This window comes from Notothenia rossii (assembly GCF_949606895.1).
Source record: "Notothenia rossii genome assembly, chromosome: 1".
NCBI lineage: Eukaryota > Metazoa > Chordata > Actinopteri > Perciformes > Nototheniidae > Notothenia > Notothenia rossii.
This window is the reverse complement of record NC_136912.1, coordinates 16,999,581-17,024,948: the sequence shown is the minus strand read 5'-3', so window position 1 is coordinate 17,024,948 and position 25,368 is coordinate 16,999,581. Positions and strand designations below refer to the sequence as shown.

The 25,368-nt window shown below is 40.1% G+C and overlaps 2 protein-coding genes across 3 annotated transcripts; both read right to left on the bottom strand.

The window, feature by feature from the left end:
• Window positions 1-559: 559 nt before the first annotated feature.
• mogs (mannosyl-oligosaccharide glucosidase) lies at window positions 560-7,674 on the bottom strand. Of its 2 annotated transcripts, none has more exons than XM_079669505.1 (5): window positions 7,556-7,674; window positions 5,985-6,348; window positions 5,148-5,371; window positions 4,334-4,527; window positions 560-3,070 (listed from the first exon to the last, which is right to left on the bottom strand). In XM_079669505.1, the coding sequence occupies exons 2-5, from the start codon at window positions 6,331-6,333 to the stop codon at window positions 1,300-1,302; spliced, it is 2,538 nt and encodes an 845-aa protein (XP_079525631.1). In that variant the 5' UTR covers window positions 6,334-6,348; window positions 7,556-7,674; the 3' UTR covers window positions 560-1,299. The 2 variants fall into 2 exon arrangements, with proteins under 2 accessions (XP_079525631.1, XP_079525632.1); XM_079669506.1 differs by lacking the exon at window positions 7,556-7,674 and adding an exon at window positions 7,332-7,486.
• Window positions 7,675-8,545: 871 nt separating this feature from the next.
• On the bottom strand, window positions 8,546-24,203 carry pdcd4a (programmed cell death 4a). The gene is made up of 11 exons (XM_079668980.1): window positions 23,767-24,203; window positions 17,365-17,664; window positions 16,938-17,035; window positions 14,763-14,876; window positions 14,348-14,569; window positions 14,161-14,258; window positions 13,825-13,939; window positions 12,278-12,385; window positions 10,761-10,871; window positions 10,526-10,665; window positions 8,546-9,641 (listed from the first exon to the last, which is right to left on the bottom strand). The coding sequence occupies exons 1-11, from the start codon at window positions 23,810-23,812 to the stop codon at window positions 9,590-9,592; spliced, it is 1,404 nt and encodes a 467-aa protein (XP_079525106.1). The 5' UTR covers window positions 23,813-24,203; the 3' UTR covers window positions 8,546-9,589.
• Window positions 24,204-25,368: the final 1,165 nt, after the last annotated feature.

Here is a 25,368-nt window from a genome sequence, read left to right as displayed (position 1 = left end):
GGATTTCATCGATCGGCAACATGACTAATTTACTCATCCAAGATTATACTAACTAAAATATAAAATATGCACAGACATAAACCTACACATGGTGCTATTCTATAATTACCACATGTACTGTATGTTCTGTAAAATGGAGTAACCAGCTGTATTAAATTGCATTTATGCATACTGTTCACAGACTGTTATCTTGACGAGTCATTTTTAATTGAAGAAGAAGTGACATGCCGTTCCAGTCACAGCGTGTACAGACATTAAGTTAATTACGGGTAAGGATTTATCAATTATGTTTGCTAAGACAATTTGCAGAGTCAGCTGATCGTTTCATACACAGGAACTAAAGAGCAGTGACAGAATGATCACAAACCTGTGAAGCCGTGTCAGCGCTGATCCGTAACAACGAAGCTCAAACAATAAGGGGAGGACACGACAGGTAAAAAATAGTTTCTATTTGTGCATTTCAAGGAGAGATTGTATCTATGGGTTAAGATTCATGACCTGCTTACATCCATGGAAGTCACACACAAAAATGACCAAAAAAGTACAGTATGTCAAAAGAAATAATTCAAACCGTTTATTGTTTTAAACAAAACAAAAACACAGTCAGTCTGTTGTATTCCCTGCCAGTCAAACTACAGGCTGTGTACAAAATATGGCTGCTTTAAGAAGCAGTTGTTTTACAAATATTGAGCAAGACTGTATATAATTTGTTTTAATCAAATGATGAAATATCAAAATGACCAATCATTAAGACTGAGAACACATGATGAAGAGAAATGGCACAATAAAGAATAATGGCCCTCACTTACTTTCCCAGATGAAGACGTGTGATGAATCTGATGAAGAGTTAATATACACCCTGTAGGCATGCTCCCTAAGAAAAGTAGACCAGCGGTTTATTAGAGAAAATACTGTGATAATGAAATGTTGCAATGTGAAGCAATGAGACTGCATGTGGCATATGAGTTCATTAAGTGTTTCCTAAATGAATCTTAAGTGTATACCTGAAGCACTAGACTGTGCTGCGCTCCACATACAGCACAGACGGAGTAGCTGCACTTACACTTTGAAAATTAACCTTCAGAGAATACCAGTTTGAAACCTGTGGTTTTAATTAAAGGTTAAATGTGATCATAAATGTCTAGTTTTCAAGCTGGATGTTGTTATTTCAGTGTGTTGACTTTTATCAACGAGAGAAGACCTGTAACTAGATCTTAACACCTGATTATGTGGAGGTTTCAGTCACATCCAGATAACTGAGGGCCAATATCTTATAAACATGAGATGCGACCTACAGTATCAGTACTGTTCAGCCATCATTAATACTGTCAGGGACGACCAGCCGGTGAAGGGGTGGCTCCCTTGGCCCCTGCCAGTGCCGTCATTGTACTGTTCCCAGATATACCCTGTTTCAACATACTGTCTGTAAACATTATTGATGATGTTAGTCCTGAGTTCCTCATAAAGGGCAGCTGCAATCTCTTGGTATGGCCCTTCTGTGTTGCTGTAGTGGTGCAGGGCTCTGACGGCCAAGTAGTTGATGTTAATCCATATCGGTCCCCTCCAGTAGGGGGCGTCGTGTTCTGTGTTTCGCTTCATGTACATTGGATCAGACTTGGAGATTGAACGCAGGCCGTAGGGCGTCCACAGCTTGTTGGAGTCTCTCATGTCACGCAAGATGTGTTCTAGTTTGGGGGAATCCGGTGTTAGAATCTGCAGCAAGAAGGGGAACAAGCTAACATAACCCAAAGCATTAACAAACTGCAGCTTAGGGGCCCGGCGGACTGAGCGCACGAGGCGCGCCACAGGGAACTGATGGCGAGGCTGTCCGGGAGGCACGTACACCTTCTCCTGCTGCAAGGACACAGCCTGGGTGTGGTTGCCAAAGTCGCTGAAAGCATTAAGTTGGTCTGACCAGTGGAGCTCATTCAGCTTGTCGTTGTCACTGAGCACATGGTGGGTGAGCTCATAGTCCTGATGTGGCTCGCCTAGAAGCCGCGCTATACTCGCCATGATGCCTGAGGATAAGGCCATCCAGCAGTGTAAATCCACATGGCGCTCTTCTGCTGATGGATGTGAGGCGCGAGGGTAGTCGTCCAGCCCAGAAGTCAAGGTCTTGGGATTGAGGAAAAGATTGGTGTCCTTGTCACGTCCACGCCAGCGGTATGAGTTCGGTAGGGGCCCCGTCTGTGTGGTGTTGTACCATTCGAACCAGGTTTTCAGTCTGGGGAAGAGCCGTCGGAGGAAAGGCAAGGTCGGTTGAGATGTTGCCTTCTCTGGATTGGAATTGAGCTGTTCTATGAGTTTTTGAAGGGCTAGGAACAGAGTGGGTGGGTTGGCGTTCTCGTTACGCTGAACGACGAACTCAGCTGGGACTTTACTGCGAGCCTCGTCTCCCAGGATCTGCTCACGGGGGATCCAGCCCTCCATATTTATCAGGTCTATCCAGTGAGCAATAGACTCCCGTGTCACCTGGGGGTCCCACTTGCTCAGCAGCAGTTGGTGAAAGCCCTCATCCCAAAGGAATCCTCTGGGAAAGAAAGAGCGTGATGGTACGGCTGTGAATAAAGCCCCCTCGGGATAGAGGAGCGGGTATTCATTGTAGACCGACTGAACCACTGACTGGCCGTGGAAGTAGCCCATTCCCCCCAACATGTTGCTGAGCGCTGCCTTGCCAAACTTAACATGTGCCTGGCTATAGCCTTTGCTCTCCAGCCCAAAAGTCTTCTCAAACTTTGAGTCGAACTCCGCTTTCCTCCTCTCCAGCTCCTGAGTCATCACGGAGCCCACCAGTTGGTTGGGACGGCTGTGGAAACTCCCAGACTCAAACAGAACTTCTATCTGAAACGGCATTTGGACGGTCACCTGGTGAAGCACGAAGGCACCCTCTTTCCGGGTGTCAGCGGGTTTCTGTTGGTTCTGGTGGTGGGGGGGCTTGTAGGTATCTACAGCTATGTAATGCCTCTTCTCCCCAGAAGGAGGGCTGTAGACAAACCTGCGGTTCAGACTTTGCTTCACAATGTCACTCAGCTTCTCCAAGCCAGGAGAGACAGTCTGAAGATAGTTGTAGCTGAAAAAGACAAGACACTATTGTCAATTTTTTTGCGTTTTTAAAATCTATGAAATCAGAACAATCACGAAAACCTTTAAATTATTAAAAACAAAATCTCAAATGCACTAGCTATGTTTGTGAAGCCTAAGCCCAATGTGTCCTAAGTTGTGAGGGTCTCATAGTGTAGTGGTGAGGTTAAGTGAATTGTAAGGATGACAGTAAACCAATATTAAGCTCCCACTTAAATGAGCCATCTTCTTCAGCCACTGCTCAATCTTTTTCTATCAGTGCATACTGTACCTTTTCCTTTTCTACTCTGGTCTCTTCTGGCCCTCATCAAAGTGTGAAATATTGTCGGTCCCTGGAGCTGTTGCCAACAGAGAATCCAAAAAATACTGAAACAACAGTTCCTTCTGAAGGTAGACAAACACCTTCACTAAACGACATCTGTGCCGTTCAGAAGAAGACTAGAGCCCTTTTTGAAAGGCTTGGTTTCTTTTAAGCTTTTCAAGGGATATATATATATCGTTTATTTAAGAAGAGAAATGCACATCAAACAACATGAGCACTTGAGACCACGATGTAAATGTGCGAGAACGAGCCATAAAGGCTCATTTTCATCTGTATATGATATACTTTCTGCTGTATTGTATATCAGGATGTTCATAAGACTTTTAGAATTAAGAAAACCTAATACCTTCAGCTGGTTTTTGAAAAGCTCTGCTTTTCCTGCCATCTAGTGGTTGTTTTTTGTTTTTACCCAAGTAGTAATGTAGGTTCACCCAGAGAACAACATGATTACTACCATGTGCCATCCCGATGAGTGATTCTGTCCCACAGACGTCAACAAATCAGGGACATTCAAATGTATTGTTTTATATACATCTAAATAAGATTGTGTAATTCATCACACTTTAAAATCACCTTTTCTTTCATTTGTTATGCATCATTCTTTTCCTGAAATGCAGTTGAAATGGCCATTGCCTGTTAATGCAATATGACGATGTCTTCTTACCTTTGTATAAATGATTTATTAACACATGGCTTTTCAAACCCCTCACTGTTTGATCATTTCACTATTTGGACCAGCACATAAAAAGAAAAGTATGTTCTTTTTTGGAAAAATATGAAGTGATTTTCTGTTCTCCATATCTTTAATTCTGATCAAACTGAGCACTGGCAGTCATTCTATAGCATGCACACTTCAGCTTCCTTTTCCATCATCAAGCCCTTTTGGAGCTGAGCTCATTTTAACACCTACTCCTGTAATCAAACACTTACCTTGCATATTTGGCACTGGATGATTCCCCGGTAACTGGCTTTCGGAAGGAGATCTTAAAGTTTCCGAGCTCCTCTGAGAAACCAGTGATGGATGCGAGGCGGCTTCTATCCTCAACCTGAGCCTCCAGTGAGCCCTGGGTGTCTGCTGCTGCGTAAAACATCAGGGAGATGACTGGCGCTTGAGGGGCCGAGCTCTGGTGGGCAAAGACAAAACAAAAATGACCAAAACTTGAATAAAAAAACATTCATCATAAGACATATCTGCAACTGGATGGTACATTTCATAACCAGGGTTCATACACTTTTTCACCAATGATTTTCAATGACTTTTACCTCATTTTCCATGACCAAAATAATTACTCTTTCTCAGCGGAACCACTGAAAATTGTTTATTTTAACATGGAACAGGAAAATAAGGTCAATTAAAACGAATCAAATAGGCTTACTAGCTTCTACACGCTAAAGCAACTCAAATCTCTCACCAGAAAAATACCTCGACAGTTAAATGCCATTTTACGTTTCATTACTATACGATACAGTATTTATTATCGTTATAGTATTACTATTTCAGTGATTAGATAAAATATAAATTACATTTGATGCAACTTTAGTTACATTTCCATGACTTTTCCAAAACTTTGGGAAAACTATTGTTTTCCATAACTTTTCCAGGGCCTGGAATTAGCATTTTGAATTTCCATGACTTTTCCAGGTTTTTAATGACCGTAAGAACCGTGTATAACACATAGTAAAATATGTGTGGATCATGTGTGGTAATATCTGCTCATAAAGCTGAACAAACAATCACACTCACATGCTGTTTGGCGGTGATCCTCAAGGTCCAGTCTCCTCCGTGACCCCCACCCATCCTCTTGACAAACTCTGTGGTGAGTGTGAAATCGTTGTCTCGGATTTCTTGGACCCCAAAAGTGATCCCATCATGCATCATCCAGCCATAGCCTTGCAAACGATCCCCTTGCTCACAAGTGTGCCTCAGGTTTACGTCCATGTCAGAAAACTGACGCATCCACATTATACCTGGGGAGATGTAGCAGTGGAAGTTCAGTTATTTGGTTGTGGTTTACAACACAGAAGATGCACAAATACATCATTTGGAAAAGGATTCAGTCTCAAAACTCACTGGCTGCATGCACCATGTTACCGGCCAACAGGGTTTTGAGAACAGTGGTGCTTGATTAACTGTTGGTACTCAACATCGGAAAATACAGTTCACATTGTGCTGTCAACTAATAAACAACATTGGTCTTCCAAATTGGCTGACAGGGTAAACAGGTAAACAGTCCCAGGAACTATGTCCAAAATGTTCTTGAATTTGACAAGTGCCTGGGCTTATTTCCCAGATCTAGTGCAATTTAACATTGAAGATTTGATTGAATCACCTTATTTCACCCTATGACATCATTGTATACATTTGAAATTGGTTTCTAATTAATTGAAGTAAGATGATGAAAACATTTTAAATAAAGCTGACTGTATTGCACAGAATCAGTAAGGTTTAAGAGGTTAAAAAGCTCTCTTTGTGGTTTTCAACTCATTATTGTGTGGCTTTACTCGCTTTGTCATCATAGCAAACATGACCCAAACATGGACACATGTTCATATGACATACGACATACGACTTGTCTCTCACCTGTAATAATGGACCTGGGACTCCTGGTTTTCATGCCAAAGTAGACCTGAGGCCTGTACGAGCCCCAGAACCTCTCCGTAGAGACCTTGGCATTGCTGCTGTTGGCGTCCAGGACAGGGTGCGACGGGTGCAGCGTTATTACCCGTTTGGACAGACTGGACCGCATGTAAAGCGCGTAAAAGAACCAGATCAGGCTGAATATGCAGAGGCCAATGGAGATGTTGATGAAGACTTTGCCAATATCAACTTTATTTTTCTTCTCTTTACGGGGAAATGCAGTGGGCTTCTCATCTATCCTTGGAGGTGGAGCAGCTTCACCGGTCACCACCCTTTTCCTCTGCCTGCCCATCCTGCCCTGCTGAAGCTGGAGACAAAGGGAAGATATTTGCATTTATAAGTATTTGTTTTGTACTAATGACATGTTCATGAATATTTAAATATTGCTTTTAGACCAAGAATGGTAGTCCTATTGTAAAAAAAACTAAATAAATACACTGGTTATGGAGAAGTAAAGGAGTTGCACCATTAAGATAAAAAGGAAAACTCAGGTTTCTCTTTTAAAAATATATATGAAAGAGAATAGCTGATTAAACCAACATGTGTAAATAGACAAAGGTCTAGCCGAGTTAGACATAAACTAAATACATACAAATTGGTTGTAACAAAAAAGCAGTGCAACAAAAACAGGTAAGGCATTCAGGCATTTTGCAGGGACATTACAAAAGACATTTAACAGCTTTTCTGTCTGTAAACTATAACTATGTTTAGTTGCTAGTTAAACGGCACACCTAGCTTAACACATGCAGTGTAATACAGTCCTGAAACAAATCCTGCCCTTTCATGTTCTGTATTTTGTTTAAACTGTATTTGTGTCGTGCTGTTCAATTGTGTCGTGCTGTTCAATTGTATAATTGAGTATACTGATCATTTATTTCAATATTCTTTCGACAAACACTGAAAGGGGGGGGGGGGCAAATTATAAGGAAATAATCTAAATATTCAAACAAATGGATGTAGGATTTATTGAATGACTGTTATTTAAGGCAACATTATTCTAAGCATTACCACATAGGCTACACTCACAAAGGAGTTCAGTGTTTCCTCCACTAAAGCAACGGGACATATTAACCATTACTTGAGTACATTACAGTATTGTATAATAATTTCGATAGCATTTAGTTAACGTCTTCCAAGGCTAAAATAAGCGGTTTAGCTAGCTTACGTTAACTCTTATGGTACCGTTGCATGGTGTGTGATAGCAAAAATTGTGTAAGTAGAGCGAGCATGTTATACTTAAAAACTCTGCCTGTTAAATGTAAGACACATGGCACAGAAGCCCTGACATACATCTGCTCTTCTCCTGACAGATTCCGCTGTATCTCTCCACTACGCCCCGGTTATGCAGCGCTTCCTGCTGCACGATAATCGCTAGTAGTGCTAACGTTGTATCATTTTTTAGCAAAACCAAACGGCTATCGTTATCTAATGTGGCATTAATTAGTCAGAAGCTAGTAAATATGCAACCAATAAGTACTTATAGGTTAATGTTCATTGAGCAATTGATTACTAACCTGTCAAAATACCAAAGTCTCAGCTGCTCATTATCCGTTGCTAGCTTACTAGCCACTTCCTGGTTACTACTCGTTCCCACTGACGTGTACATTGTTTCTTCTTCTACTTCCGTTTAAGGTAGGCCTTACAGTCTACAGACCTATAAATATGTATATTTATTTTTCCCTTTTTTATTCAAGAACATAATGAACATCATATATTTTGTTAACATCAGGGGTATTATAAAGTAATACTTTTTTTTAATTCTCTGTCAAAGCGTCTTTGAGTTTCCTAAAAAGCATTATACAAGTGTCATGTATTATTATTAGTATTAATAAAAATGTCTTTAAATGAATAAGAAAGAAAAGAAAAGTTTTATATTTCAAATTAAATATGTTTTTTTTAAAAACTATTAGTTTAGTGGGAAATTTGTAGTTTTATTGAAATATAGAAATGGAAGTTAATGTTTAGGGGAGTGTTTTAAACATTTTGCTGTTCTAAAATAAGTGAAGAGTACAAATGTGATATAGGAATACAACACATAAACATTATTGTCTATTTGACAGTGGACAGCTGCATGCATGCACAAATGTCCTGCGAATAACACCAGTTTCCAAAATATGAACCATTTAACATAATTTCCCTCAACCACTTATTTACACTGTAAACATTATAAAGCTTTGCCATGAGACATGGTACCAGGTATCTTAGATTTACCATGGACGGGGTCAAAAGTCAGAGAGAAAACAAAAAATTGAAAGCTTTGGCCTCAAACTGCTTCTCAGTTACAGGTTTAAATTAAAATGTCTACACCTGCTCCGACCAGTATTCATAAAGAAAGATGGGAAATGAGACAGAAGATATATTGTTGAACGACAAGTGGAACCATACAACTGATGAATGATCAACAAATGTGGTTGATGTACATCTGTACTACACTTGCACAATAAACCACCCCTGGTTACTTTGAATCAATACTGCAGGCATGACCAAAAATAAATACAGAAAACTATTTTTGTTGCTTTTTAATGAATTATATATATACACACACACATTTGTAACTTTCGTCAACATAAAAACAACCAGTGTCAGAAAAGAATATGCATAAATGAATATGCTTATCAAAGCTGATGTGGCCATTTTACAGACGAATTAGACAGGTAAACCAGTTTAAAGTCAACTTCCTGATACATTCTGTGCTCTACATGTTGAGCTGTAGATTTACTAACTGAAAATTCAGAGTGCTCAAAAAAAAACATGCTTGATTTGGTTTTATTTACATACATTAACCCCAATATTTGTTTTTCTTCCAGAAAGAGAGCAACGTATATTTGCCCAAAGCAAGTTTCAAATACCCAAACAACCAACCAGTGCCAAATACTTGCTTTTTAAAGTTAACATTTGGTCTCAGAGGACCAAGATGCAATAAAAAGAAAACTGAACAAAAACAAACCCTTTCATAAAGGTTCAATAGAAATCACTTGTACCAGAAGGTACTAAGTATGGTGTCCTTGAAATAATTTCTAATAATTTGCGGCAGAAAATGAAGCGGTTTTGATCCTGTTGTTGAGTCAAATTACTAAGTACTCTGAATGTTGAGTATGCTCTGTCTTTTAAGTAATTTTTTTTGATAGCGCTCAACATTTAGCGAAGCAACAGACAAAACAGCCAGATTCATCTCCCACACAGCCCAGCCCGTCTACTCGTCTTTCTGTAGCTCTGACTCTAGTTATTCTTGATAAACAGGTACAAAGACTGAGGCAAGGGGGGCGCATCGACCCCAAAAATAAAGAATTTTCTTACAAAAAAATGTCACAAACAGTGATCAACAAGATGAATGGAACTGATCGCCTGGGCAAATTTTCCGTCTACTTACACCAAACATCAATGCTGGTTTGTGTAATGACAACATTATCAGGAGAGGAACAAGGAAACTTTAGACTGCCAGCACGCCCCGATATCACGGGGGAAACATGTTGAAGCTAGAGAGGAAACTGGGTGAGGACCTGTAGCCCCCCTTCCTCTCCTTCCTCCTGCGGCCCTCCTCCTGTGAATTAGCTTTTGATCACTCCACCGTCCCCTTCACTGACAAAGCGCTTCCGTCCCCTGGTGGTGGAAATACAGATTGAGAAACATGTTTAATGTAAATTCAGTATGCACCTTAATAAACTAAAATAACGAATTATTTAAAAGGTTAAAAAAGCTAGTCATTTTATCGTCAACCAACCCAGTAATACAACCAAATTGAATCGATCCTTACAACAAGTTCTGTCTCAGTTGTGAAAGCCTGGTGAGTCTTTTTGTCTTTGGCATAGAGCTCCATTGTTTTATCAAAAACTATAGACATCAATGAGCTACACCGTTGTACTGGATGAAGGAATACTTAATACTACAGTTATCAGCTGTTTTTGAAAATTATTTATTGGGAAAGTTGTGCAACAGATATAAATACTGTTATATAAATACCAGGATAGAGTTGAAAGGTACAAATTAACCAAAGGAGAGCATGCAGCAGGATAAGAAAAAAAGTTTTATTTTTCAGGAGGAATCAGAAATAGAAATTACTGAGCGGTATTCTTATATAAATCAGCCACCAGGATTTTTTAAATTGTGGAAATTAGGCACCGATTGCACAGAATGTGTTTTGGCCGTCCTAGACATCATTGAGTGCAGCGAGTGAAAGAGACTTTTCTCTGGTTTTATTTTTGATTCAACATTAGAGAGCCCAGCTGAAACCATGGTCAAAATAAAGCACTTAACGAGTGACTATGAAGCACCTTTTGTGCTTAATGACAGAGCAGGTCACTGTCTTGCTGATCTTTGTGGGTGTGGGCGGGTTTGCAAAACATGACATGCAGAGACAAACAAACGATTTTGGCATTTTCTGAGGATTTGTTGGTTAAACTATAAAATAACAACAGCCATTAGGACTTTTTTAGTTTTGAGATATGAAGACAAAAACTTGAGGTGCTGATTCAAGACCAGTTTACCTGGCAGGGCAGGCTTCCTGCAGCTTTTTGGTGATCACACCCTCCTTGAAGCAGAGGTCCACAAAGGTCTCCATGATGGAGTGAGCATGCGGCACATCAAGGTTGATTTCTGGGAGCTCATCATAGACACGCTGGAAACCCTACACGGAGAACAGCATAGAAATTGTTTAACTCGTGTTTAATGCACAATTATATTTATAACTTTTGATACTAGAACATTAAAAATGTCACTGACCCTGTTCATCTGATCCACAGTGATGAGGCCCGTTTTCCAGAAGGACTGCAGCAGCTTTATCATCATGTGACTGGCAGTGTCGCCTTTTGACTCCAGCACCATAACCACAACCTGAAAAAAGAGAATACAACACCTAACGTTTAAAAAAAAAAGAGAAGTGTTGCAATTATTTCTTTATTTATGTTTAACATCACAGCGAGCTGCAGAGTTCTCCACAGGGTGGCAGTGTTTAACATCATTTAAAAACATGAGAAGGAGAAGGGGCTATAAATTAATTACTTAATATGTAAAAAAGAAAAAAATTAATTTGTAGTTATTTCTAGATACTATAAATCTGATAAGCTAAAAGAACTCCAGCTGAGTGAATCCTTTATGAATGTGCTGCACCTTAAAAACAAACAGCACTAAGGTACAGTACATTGTGTCCACAACTAAACCTGATCAAACATTTGGTAACCAATTCTTGATCACCGTTTTTTTTATTTCAAAAACAGATTTCATGGAGTAAACATGTTCACTCAGCTACACCCTGAACATAATCACAGAGAAATTAGCACGGAGGATAGACAGTTCCATGTAATGCAAAGTGCCTTTTAATTTAAGATGTATTTGGACTGAGCTGTTGATGCATAAATTGCAAATGAGAGATTGTCTCTGCCAGACACACGCTGTCCTTGGCAGAGAGCGGTGAGGACAGGCACCAACCACTTACTAGTTTTCCTTTCCAATTCACTTCACTTTGCTGTCTAACATGTTTGACATATCTCTGAAAATGTTATTTATACCTGCAAGTCTTACTAATTATTCACATTTGTGCAAAACACTTAGTTTAAAGTGGACCTATCATGCTATATTTGAATAATATATTGTAGGGCCATACCTATATAAAACATGTCTGTGAAGTTTTTTTTTCAAAATACCAAACAGATCATGCATTTTAGCCATGCCTCATTTTGCTCTATTTGCTCTTTTCCAGCCATGTCTTTACAAGGGCTGATTCTGTGGCAAATGAGCTGCAGCTGACCACGCCTCCTTCAAAGGGGGAGGCACGAGCGTCATGTTACCATGCTGTTACCATGCTGTTACCATGCTGTTACCATGCTGTTACCATGCTGTTACCATGCCACGCAACCTCTCATTCCCAATAGGTGGAGAGTTGCCCATATAAGCGGAGCACCCTGTTTCTGACGTCATAACAATTTCAAATCTGTATCAGTCTGTATCAGATCAGTTGCAGCCCCGTTTTTAGAGATTTGGGTATGGAAGAAAAGAGAGAGGGTTGTGTTTTATGACACTTGGTGAGTTCCCTGACACACCGGGGACACATATTCATGTATAAAAGACGTACAAAAGTGCATTTTGCATGATTGGTCCCCTTTAAATGTTTTTTTTACCATTTAATTCAGCTTCTGCATTCAAGTGTTTTATTCTATTGCTTTTGTTTGACTGTTTTCTTGATGAATATGTGAGAAAGTGTGTAGGGTTTTTCATGACATATAACATAAAGTCTTTAATACCTCATAGACCAGTTCATGGTGGAAGTGTGGGACCTCCAGATCCCGCAGACAGTGCTCCGCCTCCGACACGTCTCCTGATACCAGGTACTCCTTCAGAAGGAGGTTCATCTGGAAACAAGACACACAAATACAACTTTGTTATTGAGGTTTTTGTGGCAATAAATATCCTTTGGAATCTTTCCGTGAGGATACAACAGAATGGACTGCAAAAGTTTGTTTCTTTACCTGTTTAATAAGAGAAAAGTCAGAGCGAGGGTGGTGATTAAGGCATGATAATTTATGGAATAAGTCTGTCGAAATGATGCTAAATATCCCATGTTCAGATACACGGACCTCGTCTTTATCTAGTGCAAGACTTTGTTTCAACACACCCAGGGTATTGTGATACTACAGTAGTTGTAAAAGTTAACATAAAATCTTTAAAAATATGTTTTATTCACGGGACTGAATAAAAGACAGAGCTGAAGAGAGCTCAATAACATCTACCCGTTGCTCACAAGTATGTGGGGGGGGATTATTAGAGCAATAACCTGACTTCCTTGGGAAATAAAACTCTGCACACATGTCTGATATATCTGGAAAACATTTCTTCGTGTTGGTGGTGTGCATAAACGGTTCAGTCTCTGCTTTATTTTTAAGTGTTCATTTGTTATATAACGCTTACTGATCTGCACATGCACCAACCATTTCACTTAAAACCTATTTTTGGAACAATTAGTCATTCGCCTTGAGGGGAGCAACAAGTTCAAAACCCTCAAAGCTACACCGACAGTTGTGTAATTGGGTCTAATTCACTGAGCGTTGGGAATGTGTGGTTGTCCGAGCATCTGAGAATAACAATGTAAAAAATTGATGTAATGTGGACATACAGGGCTCTGACAGAGGAGAGGACGTAGAAGTTGAAAAGACAAAAAGAAGAATGCAAGTCATAGCACAACAATGAGAGAGAATCCGAAATAAAGTAAGAAGAGCGAGCAAAATAATCAGTTTGCTTCCTGCAGTCCGGCGTGTCGCCCTGAGGCTGCACACGACCAGGCAGGAGGTCAACGCTGGAAGCCTGCACTTCTGAGGCTTACACAATGCAGAGTGACTGAGGAAACATTGACGAAAATGCAATAGCTTAACAAGCACCGAATCCCTAAAATGCATAAATTACACAATATGAAGACAATAAACACGACACGACACACACCCACATTAGCATAACTCATTCCAGAAATTCCGGATCATGAAACAATATGGTGCACGTGGTGTGAAGTGTTTGTGTGCGTGTGTGTGCGTGTGTGTGCGTGTGTGTACGTGCGTGCGTTAAAGGCTAGGGTGTGATTTTGTGTTTGCCTCTCCTGTGCCAATACCAAATTCTCACGGGAGAAAAGTGCTCTGTTGACAATGCAAAATAGCAGAGGGTTGGCCTGTGGCTCTCTACCCAGCATGCATTTCTGCCTTCTGTTTACCTTATGTAATGTCAATAAAAAAGCAAAACGTGTCAACACTTATGGAAATGAGAAGGTGACTCATCAGTTTTGTTTTTTTTTAAATGATCTTACCTCTCTGACGAGATGCTTCACAGGTCTCAGGCCTCCACCAACGCCCCACACATTATCTAGACGAACCATCTCCCTCTTCATGGTCAGCAGCACTTCGGCACGGTCTAAAGCCACTCTGGGGAGAAAAAACAACACCATAATATATTTCTTGCACTTAAATGGGCTTTCAGTAAGTACATTCAGTCATTAAGTGAAAAGGAAGACGTGTTCCTCTTCAAAAAAAACTTTCCCAACACAGAGGAGGAGGAAATATGACACATTTTAGAACTGTCGCATAGAAGATGGATTTCTTTAAAGGACTGTATCTGAATTTGTTGTTTTGCCGTCTCGTCTCACCTGGCATGCTCGCAGTCCACTTTGCCCTTGTAAAAGTCCAGGAAAGACATGGGGAGGACGTGGTCTGCTATGGCTCTTGCTACAAACTGCCCTAACATCTGAGAGACATTAAAGAAAAAAACATCAGAATGCAACTCCACATGACATATGTTTTGTTACAGCACTATGACACAATATAAACACCTACCTGTGGAGCCTCTGGTGTGTCCAGTATGAGGTCTGGCAGCTCTTTGAGGATCTTGTCGAAGGCACGGGCCATTTCACTTTGTGACAGCATCTTGCCTGACAGATCGGACAGCAGGCGGGAGGTCAGCTCTCTGTGGCTGGCTTTGCCCTCCAGGGACAGGGACACGGCCAGGGAGGAGAACTCGTACTTATGTGAGCCCAGGTTGAGCCCCTTCAGCAACATCTGATAGAGAGAGGACAAATAACAGAATCAGAATTAGAATCCCTTTATTCGTCCCAAAGAGGGATCAGTCTCTGATCAGTACTGATGTAATCTTTCTATACATGTTCTACATTATTGGGTTAATCCGTCCAAACCTGCTCACTGGTAGTCAGCAGTGAGAGGAACAGGAAATGCTTCATTTGAAAATATTTACCTGGACCTCTTTCGTGTCTCCGTGTTCAAAGTACTCCTGTACAATCGGGTTCACCATTTTCTCCAGTTCCTTCTCATCTATTTCTGGAACAACTGTTGCGTAAACTGTGTCCCCCTATGGAAGTATAAACATATCATCAGTCCATCGGTTCACACATGTATGCACAACAAAGTGGATGTACATCCAGTATTACAAGCGTCAGTTATCCAAACAAATTACACTATCAAGGTTTCATTGCAAGTTTTCATGTGCAATGCAAGTCTAAAAAGATCTATACCAACAACCATTAAATAGTTAGATAGTGCTTTCTGTCCCCATGCTATCCCGAGGTGGTGATATAACATAAGCCTCTCTTTCATCTCAACTGTTTGCATTAGTGTCAAAACCCGTCCAACTTCCCTTTCAGGGTTTCTTTTAACAGGAAGAGCAATGAAACATTGATAAAATAATGACATTAGTATCGACTGAATACATTCAACAACAACAACAAAAGCCTACAAATGATAATAAAACTAGAAAAACAAATGTTTTATTTATCTGATTTGTCCAGTCAAACTTGACCATAAAAACTAATCACTGCATTGTTTTGACCTGTACTGATAAGACCAAGCTTATAGAACAGGAAAAGAAGGATTGTAGCTAACTGTCCTAAACGCTGATTCACTTTCCAGTTTTATAAGCTGTTGCCTTTAAACAATGTGGACTGTAGAAGGGGATGTGAGAGAATCAAAACAATAGCTTATGGCCGAGTACAGGCAAAACTGAACCTGTGTTTTACACGTCTTCAACATGGAGGCCTGATACTTTAAGGCATAATCAAAGAAGAGGAAAGGTGGCATGCTCTAGTTTCCACTACATTGCCCGATTTTATTCTTAATACATTATTATTTTGTTGGGCCTTATCCCACGTACAGGATGACCTGTGAGCCGAGAAATCCATCAGGTGACCCCCTCAGTCTGGTTCAAAGGGCACCGTCTGCAAATCAACTCCGTCCCCGTTCCCTTTTTAAAAATCACTTTCTTTCCACAGCCCTCCCACTACGTTCAAAGCCAAATCAAACAGGCTTTACTGGGCTGTTCCCAAAATTGTTATCATTTTTTTTCTGAAAGAAGCTCGGATCCCACCCTGAATTAAGTCAGTGTGACCTGAGCCTGGGGCAAACAGATTTGGTCAAAAACAGGGTTAAAGATTAAAAATAATGTTGATTGTGAAGCAATGGAGCCACCTGGATGAAACAATCCTGTGTGTTTTAAAAAAGTATTGGCCAAATCATATCGACTCTAATGTAGAGTCGCATTTCCCAATTGATTCATACTCTTTGATTATATGCCATCCAAGTGATCGATGCCTTGTGTAACTCATTAGAGATGCAAGAGAGCATGTTTTATGAGAGTGTACACGCATTATCTTTTTCGCTGAGCAAAGCCTCTTTTATATTCAGCGTGTTTGAGCAGCAGCTCCTCAACATCAACAGGTTTGTTTGACACAAGAAATAAAAAAGTGTCAGCTCTGATCACCGGGCCTCTTTAGAACAAAAAGCTGCTCTGCACAACAGGTCAGCCCATCAACAACTGAGATAAACTAACCTCTGCTCTTCCATCAGCAGCAAAAACAGGTGAGAGAGTGTGTGTACAGACTGCTAAAGGTAAAGGAAACATTTTGGATCAACCTCAAACGTACAAAAGAAAGAACACATTTCCCTTTATCTTAGTCCTTTTTCCAGGTAAAATTGTCGAGTATCTGTGGCCAATGTTTTTAGGTTGAACATTTTAAAGATTGCAATTTGAATCAATGATAGAAAGAAATCCGACTGGTTTCAGCCCTCGTTTAATCGTTGATAAATGTAAGTATTGTATTTACACAGACAGCTAAGTGGAAATAATGTGTAATGACAATTTGTTATGTTATAAGCACAAAACCTGGGGCACATGGGAGACCCCAATTCAAGTCCTGCCTGCATCATTTTTCATTTCCCATCTCCCTTCTTCTCATTTCCTGTCATCTCTCTACTGCCATACATGTCTCTAAAAGACATATAATGCCCCCGCAAAGAAAAACAAATATTTAATCAACAAAATGCAATTAAAAAAAGCACAGAAATCAAGCTTTGTGTGAGAGTCTAAACTCTTTAACATTCATTTGATGAAAAATCCAGATCTGCTGTACTCGCTTACCTGAGAAGACTCATCGTAGTTTGGGTCTCGCATATCAGGCTCCTCGTCTTCATAAACCATCCCTGCGGCCCCCCACACTCCTTTACCCCCTGCCCCACCTGTAGACACACACACCATAAATACATGCTCAGCATTCTGAGGAAATGATAAAGCCATTGGCTGCAGGGAATGAAAAGTGGATCAAGCAACAGTTTTCCAACCAACATTATTGCTACTGTCAACAATCAGCACAAACAAATATTCTATTGTCTGTCGTTTGGTTTAGGTTATATAACCGGTCCGCCGTTTATTTACACTAAAATTCTGTACATGTTTTGTTTTTACAAGGAAAAGGGGAGAACATGTCTTAAGCGCTGCTCTATAAAGTTATAACACAACACCTCTTCTATGCTACTATAACATGGCTGTGAGTGTAGCTCAAATGTACCTTTCTTTGGCAGCCCTCTTCCTTTGCCGGCCCTGGATTTGCGGTCGCTGACGATGATTTTTCCCTTCGGACTGTTTGGGTCACCTCCTGAAGTTTCTCCCGATTCGGAGAAGGACTCGCTGGTGGAGTTGCGGGATGACTTGCGCAGGCGGCGCTTGGCTTTGGCTTTAAGTCGCGCCTCGTGGAGCGCTTTCTCCTGAGGGGTCCAGTTCCCGTTCACCTCCGCCTCATTCAGCAACTCATCGTCAACCGTGTAGGGACAGTTCGCCTGGGCCAGGTTGTCTTCGAAAGAGAACACCCCTGTGGTCAGAAAAGGGTTTATATGGTTTATATTTTTGCCAAAACACCAAAGCAAACAACGTTGTCATTCTACTGCCATAATAACATTATTGGGCAGTTAAGTAGACCATCTTGCGTAAATGATGTGGACACAATAGTAACAGTTTGGGGAAGCCTTTACCGAGACAATGTCACAGTGCACATTGTTACAGAAGTTATTGTAGGTCTCAGACCTCATTAATGCTCTTGTGGCTGAATGGAGCAGAGCAAACCACTGCAGGTCACACTCTTTTGGATTCAGGTGTATGCATGTTAAATCGTATTACAGTAGATACATTTCAGATGCTATAGTATTAAAAATGTAGTCAAACACTTTACGAGAGTAAATCTGAGGCTGGCTACAAGCCTAACATTAATGCTTACTACCAACACATTTCTGCCATTTTTGTAAAAAGACAAAGTTATGTTCTGCATGTTGTTGCTTTACTTATCCTTATCTCATGACAATAGTGAGACATGTTTTCTTATGTATGGCTATTGTAGGTACAAAAAAACTAGGGATTGACCGATATGGCTTTTTCAAGGCCGATACCGATTATTAGTAATCAAGGAGACCGATAACCGATATTTGGAACCGATATACATTTGCAGTAAAATCAGAAAATCTTGATGTCACAATTTAGAATAAACACAACTTCTATGAAATGCCTTTTTATGTTTAATGAACTTTTCAACATCTTAAGACTGGTTTCCTCTGTGACCCTGAGTAAAGTAAATGAAGTAAAAATAAAATAAAAACTACTAAAACTTGTTCTGGACTTCTGATATTTGAGTCTCACTCATTTAGTAGTCCCAATTCAGCAGCACCAGATTGTGGTGCAGAAAGCAGAGTTGCTGTGAGGCTCCACCCTAAAAAAAACTGCACCAACACCTTTACACCACAGCAACACCAAAGCTTTCTGGCTATGTGCCCTACAGACAGCTCCATATGTCAGGGCCATGTTGTGCGTATCAAGCCAAAGGTCATGCAACACTCAAAAGATTACACAAGAGTAGGGCTGCTCAATTAATCGTATTTTAAATCGCGATTACGGCTTGCAATGATTACGAAAACAACTCAATCGAAATAAACGATTATTTTTGTATTATTACTTTTTTTTTTATATATAATTATTTATTTATTTGGTTTTTCAGTTGAATTATACTTAAAGTTCAGGGTAACCAACTGTTAAAAACATACTGTTCACATTTTTTTCTCCAATAAATGGATGTTTTCAAAGTCAATGAATAATCGTATTTAATAATCGCAATTGCAATTATTGACCCAAATAATCAAGATTATGATTTTTGCCATAATCGAGCAGCCCTACACCAGAGGATCAGCAGCAGATACGTTTATACAGTCTTTTAACACCTAGCAGCAGATGTTAAAATGTAGGTGTGATATTTAGTATCAAGTTACTTTATATACTATTCTGTATTGATGAAAATATTGTATATAATAACGAAATAAGGCCTCTACTAGGTATGGGACGACAACAACAACATGTGCGACAAGTTTTACTGCAGGCCTGGGGGGAGGGGGGGAGGGAGGGACCAAACGGGAACACATGCCTGAGAAATGCTGACACGGCTGTTTGACTTTTTTCCTACTCTGTCTTCTCGCGAGCTGTCCACGGCTGCTAGAGTGGACCTGACTACATATGGCATGTTTTGGGCCATGGCTGGTCACATGACCAGGCGGTGGTACATAAGCAGGGCAGGAGGAGGAGGAATGTCTGAGGGTGTAATGAATACTTGCAGGCCTTGTGCAGAGTTATGACCCTATATATTACAGGTCATGTATAAAACACGAGGAGGAACATTTCCAGAGCCAAAGCAAAACTAACTACCTAAAAAAGCTGTCTGTTTTCGGTAAAAAGTACCAAATGGTTTTACCTTGGGTAGTTATAATACTTTTGGCAAAGGAAAAAACTATTAACTTGCAATCTTCTTTATAAAAGAAACATTTCAAAATTACCTTAAATGTTTTTCTTTGAGTTTGAATAACAAATGAAAGGAAGCACCTTTGTGCAAAGCAGGACCCCTCCTTTAATTAACCTGTTGCAGTAAGAGCAGCACCACACCCTGGACTTTAGAAACCGTAAACAGCCGGCCATGTGTCATGTCCTCCTCCTGTTCTTCCCTCATGTTTGCAACAAGGCCTGCCAGCGCACTAAATTGGAAACGTACCAAGGGCAACAAACCAAACTAACAACCAGCCAATTGGAAAAGAGCAGAAAAGTAGGAAGGCAGAAAAGTCAGAGCTGTCTTCTAAGAACGAGAGTTGCTAAACAAGAAAGGAAAAAAATTCAGAAGAGCTAAATGCATTTTTAAACTCTGCAGAGATCATGTGACTCTGTGTCTTCAGAAAAGTTCTGGTGTAAAAGGTTTAATCTATACTGTCTCATAAAGCTGCAGCAACAAACGCAGCTGTCTTAAAGCCTTGAAGACTCCCAGAGCACAACCAAATTATACCAAACCACACAATACTGTCATGATGGTTTTCAAAACCACCCCCACATGTAACCAGTTATTAAACCCAGGCGGAGGCAGGACAGCTGAAGACCTCTGCACTACATGTTGAGTAGAAGCTGTCCACAGCCATGTGGTTAGTTTTAGGTCTCCATAGAGAAGCAGGGGTCATGAATGAGAGGGTCAGTGGAGCACAATTCCCCCATGAAGAGTCCTAGGTACACTGACAGTTAATTTAACTATAAGTAGAAAGTATTGCAATTTAGGTGAATCTGTCAAATTCTGCACTATTTATATCCCCCCCTGCTCAAAAACATGTCATACTAGTATGCGCAGAATGATGCATTTAAGGTTTAACACAAGAAGGCTGTGCATACTACTCTCTCAATGAGGAATGTTGTTTTTGTTTACATTAGGCGTATACATACGGGCATGATTTATGGAAAGTGTTCCCAGCAGGCACATTTTTGTGATGAGCATTTGCATATTCAGAAATGACAGATTTCATAATTATGTTTTCTAGTTTTAAATAAGTTATCAAAGTTTTTTTTAAACTAAATCAGAGGATCTGAACACATTTGAAAAGGACAGCAACTAATGCAACTTAAACTGACTCACTTGTTGTATTAATTTCTGTGAATTGTAACTTGTGACCACCAGCAGTTTACGCAATATATATATATTTTGTATGAACTTTGTACAAATTATTTATAGTTTATTATTATTTATAGTTAGATGGTTGACCAAATAACTAAAAAGGCATGTTTGCTAGGCTTTACGTTTTCAAATATACTTTAAAAAGTGCTTCTCTGTCCACCTACGCTCAGAAAACACATGCCTTGCACTCTCTAAGGTCAAACAACTATCTGCACAACAAAATCGGGGGAAAAAAAAAACTGCCGTACTGTATAATGTCCTTTAGTGTGTTTATCTATCAGGGGAGAAAGGGTGTGGACGTCTTGGGGGTTTAACGGTCAATTCATTTAATGAAAGGGGAAGAATTTTACAAAAACATGTTTTAGAGACATCATGTAAACGTTGTGTGCCAAGGTGATTCATGTTTAAATAGACAACAGCAGGGGAAGTGCCACACACGCTCCAAAAGTTAAAAAAATACAAGGGTTGCCACTTGTGAAACACGGTAATGTTTTATTTATGCAGGAAGGGAAGAATTAACAACTCAATTTAATGTAAAGTTGTGCTGTTCCGCTGAGTGTACTTTTTTGAGTCCCCCTCTGTAACGGCTAAGCAACAACAGAGACAAAGTGCATGCTCAGGGAGGTGCATAAAAGATTAGAGCTACTTAGATAAACGGTTAAGAGGCTAATTAAATGCTTTTTTTTTTTAAATCAGACAATCACATCTGCACATTACAACTCTACTTTGCACCGGTTGTTTTCTCAGCTCCAAAACTGAACATCTTATGCGAGCAGATAGTGTGCAAACATGTTTTCATGAATGTATGTGGGGGAAAGAGGAGGTGGCAACAAAAAAAGAGGGGTAAGACAATAACTAAATATGTACTCAGCAGGCCAGGAAGAAATCTGGTCTGAAATGTATGGCTGTGGGTTTCTATAGGATGCTTTTTACTAAAGTATTTACCCAAGACGTTAGTGAAATGAATAAAATAAATTCGGAGTCACATAGTGTACAAGGACACATTATGGCAAAACCTCACAGCTCTCATAAATGCAAGTATTCATGTAGAGATGGGCACTATCAATAATCTGTTTACATTAACAAAGAATCCCTAATTTACGAGAAAAAAACCTGACATATTCTAAGCCAGGATGACCGATCATTTGGGAATATACGTGTTGGGTCAGACTGTGCTATAAAGGTTAACATTACACTTGTTAGACGCTTTTATCCAAAGCGACTTACATACTCAATACAGTGGGCAATCCCCACAGGAGACATTTGGGGTGAAGTGTCTTGCCAAGGGACACAACGACATGCTGACTGCAGTGGGGTTGGAACCTGTTCTCCCTGATCCCAACACCAACGCACAACCCACTGCACCACACTCCTTAACATGGTAAAGACTGTTGTGCTACTTCATTGACCCACTAATGTGTCGAGAGTGGTTTTCCCAGCACAGACAATAGAGTCTTTGACAGTCTGCATGACCACCTCATCAACAGTGGCAGCTCAATCAAACGTGGCCGACCTTCCTTGAGAAAAAGGCAATCAAGTTCATGCAGAAAAGCCCATCTGTGCCCTGGAGCACCGGCTGATTTCTCACACAATAACATAACACACCAGTAACAAACCGTATAGTTTCTCACATGCAACAATTTACCTCTGTGGAACCTTGAATGTGTGTGAGAGTGTAACACAAATATAGGAATTATTGTGCAGAGGTGTGAGAAGTACTCAGATCTTGTACTTGAGTTAAAGTAGAAGCACCATAGTGTAGGAAATGTCCTGCATTCAAAATGTTACTCAGGTAAAGAAAAAAAGCATAAGCATCTAATTAAATAAAGGTACAAAATAAATGTATGAATTGGAGTAAAAGTATACCGTTAACCTCTGAATTGTAGAGGGGTAAAGTACAAAGTAGCATAAAATAGTATCTCGAAATTGTACTTAAGTACAGTACATGAGTAAATGTACTTAGTTACTTCCCACCTCTGTTAATGTGTGAAACCACTCACACATAACTTACAGTGCTAACAATATTACTACTTATGTAAGCCTTAAATACACAGCAAGGGATGAATTATGTAAGGGTTTCCTATTGTAGGTTATACATGTCGACGTCATCGCCAGTCTGAGAGAAAAAAAACACGGGACCCAGTGTACCAGAAGTGAGATATCAAAGATTATTGAGAAGATATCACACATTACTCAGACAATGTGGATACATAATTTGTTAATTATCGTTGCTGCTCAGATTGTGCTTAATGGTGTTATTTTTTATACCAATAAAACGTCGTGTTCTTTAAGCATTTCCTTGTAAAAATATGTCTGTTAGTGCAGGAAAGGGGCGTGCATCGTTGTAAACTCCGATAATGGGTCTAAATCTAAAACGGGCTAACACAAAAGGTGTTGACACACAAGTAGGTGATTAAGGAACCGTATATATTTCATATATACTCTCAAGGGAGAGACTAAAATCAGGAACCAAAACAGCTTAGTGTTACTCATGCATGTAGTCTTTTAACGTCAAAAACACGCAGCAGAAAAACAGCCTCTGTATATCAAAATGCACTCAGCAGCAGCGCCAGTGTGTGCAAACAACGACTTGTCAACGCGGAAGTAAGCATGTTGTCCTCGTCCAATCAGAAACACGAAATGGTTAAATGCACAAGCAGTTCAACAACAACACCGTAACAAAGCACCGTTAAAAAAAAAAGGGTAACGTGTTTGGGTCTATTTGCAGGGTGAATCAAACAAAGCTGCGTCAGTGTGCAGTGACTGTTGCACCAGCAGTGCTCGGTGTGCGTGTGCGTGTGTGTGTTTTTAACAGAGCACATGGTGGAGTATGGCTGGTGTTGCAGCCCATCCCATGCAGGACAATGGATTAGGCAGAGCACGCCAGCGGGCCCGTCGTTGACACTTTGCACCGATGAATCACACACAGCCAGCCCGGGTTCAGTTACTCACCGTCGGCTTTAGGAGCGGAGGACCACGTATCCACTTCGGTCGCCATGGCGCTCTCCAAATGCTCGATTAAAAAACCTCACGGGGAGCTTCTCCAAAAAAAAACAGCAAGCCTCACGTCTGCAGAACAATATATTAAGTACAGAACTGTCTTCGACAAAATGCAGGAGCTGAAAAACAAAAACTGAAAGCCTGGTCGCTTTTTGTGTCGTGTTGCACGGTGTGAGCTGCAGAAATCAGAAAAAAACAATGAGATTTAATTACAAGGATAGCAGAATTTCGAAATGATAAGGCAGCGAAATAAAAAGAGCTTTTCGCGCTCTTCTCAGCGTTTACGGCTGGGAAGAGTAGAATAACGTGGCTTTGAAGTAGGTTCTAGTCTGAGAGCATTTCAGCTAACAACCTGCAAGATAAACAAAGTCTGTTTTTAACTTTGCAAGAGAGAGCCGAGGGGGTCACGTGAACACAACGCGGATGGGGAGTGGTCAGAAAAGGGGGTGGGTGCTGGTCCTCTCTGACCAATCACAGAGCAGGAAAAAACACGTCCACTGTAATGTACACAATAACAACATATGCTTATTTGCCTGAATTACCTTATTACAAGGACAAACAGCAACATTTAAGTCTTTATTGCATTAAGCTCATATCGTCCTTTATATAGATATATTTTATAGTTTTTGTTTTGGCACGTCAATGAGGTATTTTATATCTAATTGACTATTCTCATATGTACATACGTATATCTCCTTTTTTCCAAACTGGGATGTGGTTGTTGTTCGTAGGCTTTTTTTAAACAGAGATTTAACTAATACTTGTTTATTATATCAACTTGAATCAAGTGCAGTTTTACATAATATTTACCAGTACAGGACTTCTACTGTATTTGTTGTTGTGTTTCATTCCCAGTAGTATTTTCCAAGGAAGTCAAAAACTGCCCACACATACTTGAAAAGGGAAAAAAAAACTACAGGAATAATTCATCATGTAATAGAGTAATAAAGGTACTTGCTGCACATAAAAACATCTTATTAATCACATTGGAGGTGTTTTTGTCTTCCAAATTCACACCACCAGATGGAGCTAAACATTCTACAGCTACATTTGGTTGAGGGCCTATCAGCGTTTAGGAGCCCTCGTCATTTAGCAGACAACTATAATTTGACTTAAAAATCTGCAAATGTATAAAGCTCATATACATTTGGAGGCACTATTGCTTCACTAGATATCAGATGCTTTTGTACCCTCCACAGGAGCTACTGGGCCTCCTTTCATCTGCCTCAGAATAGGAGTATCTATGATGAGAGAGACACAACAGTATCAGGCTTGGAAGAAAATGCCTCAAAAAGTGTCCAATAGCTCCATATGAAACCCCTGTTTTTTCCACTTTCTTTGCAACTGTAGTGGGTATCCCATGTGGTGGTTAAATACATGCATTTGGGAATAAAAACATGGAAGATTAAGACTGCTAAATGAAGGTCATGCAAAGCAGGCCAATAATATTTAATATGATATACATTTAATTCTGGAGCATTTGTGCCCAGAATGAAATGTGCTCCCCTATGGTTTGGGCAGTTTTTGCCTAGTAATACAGCCGTGGTAATAACT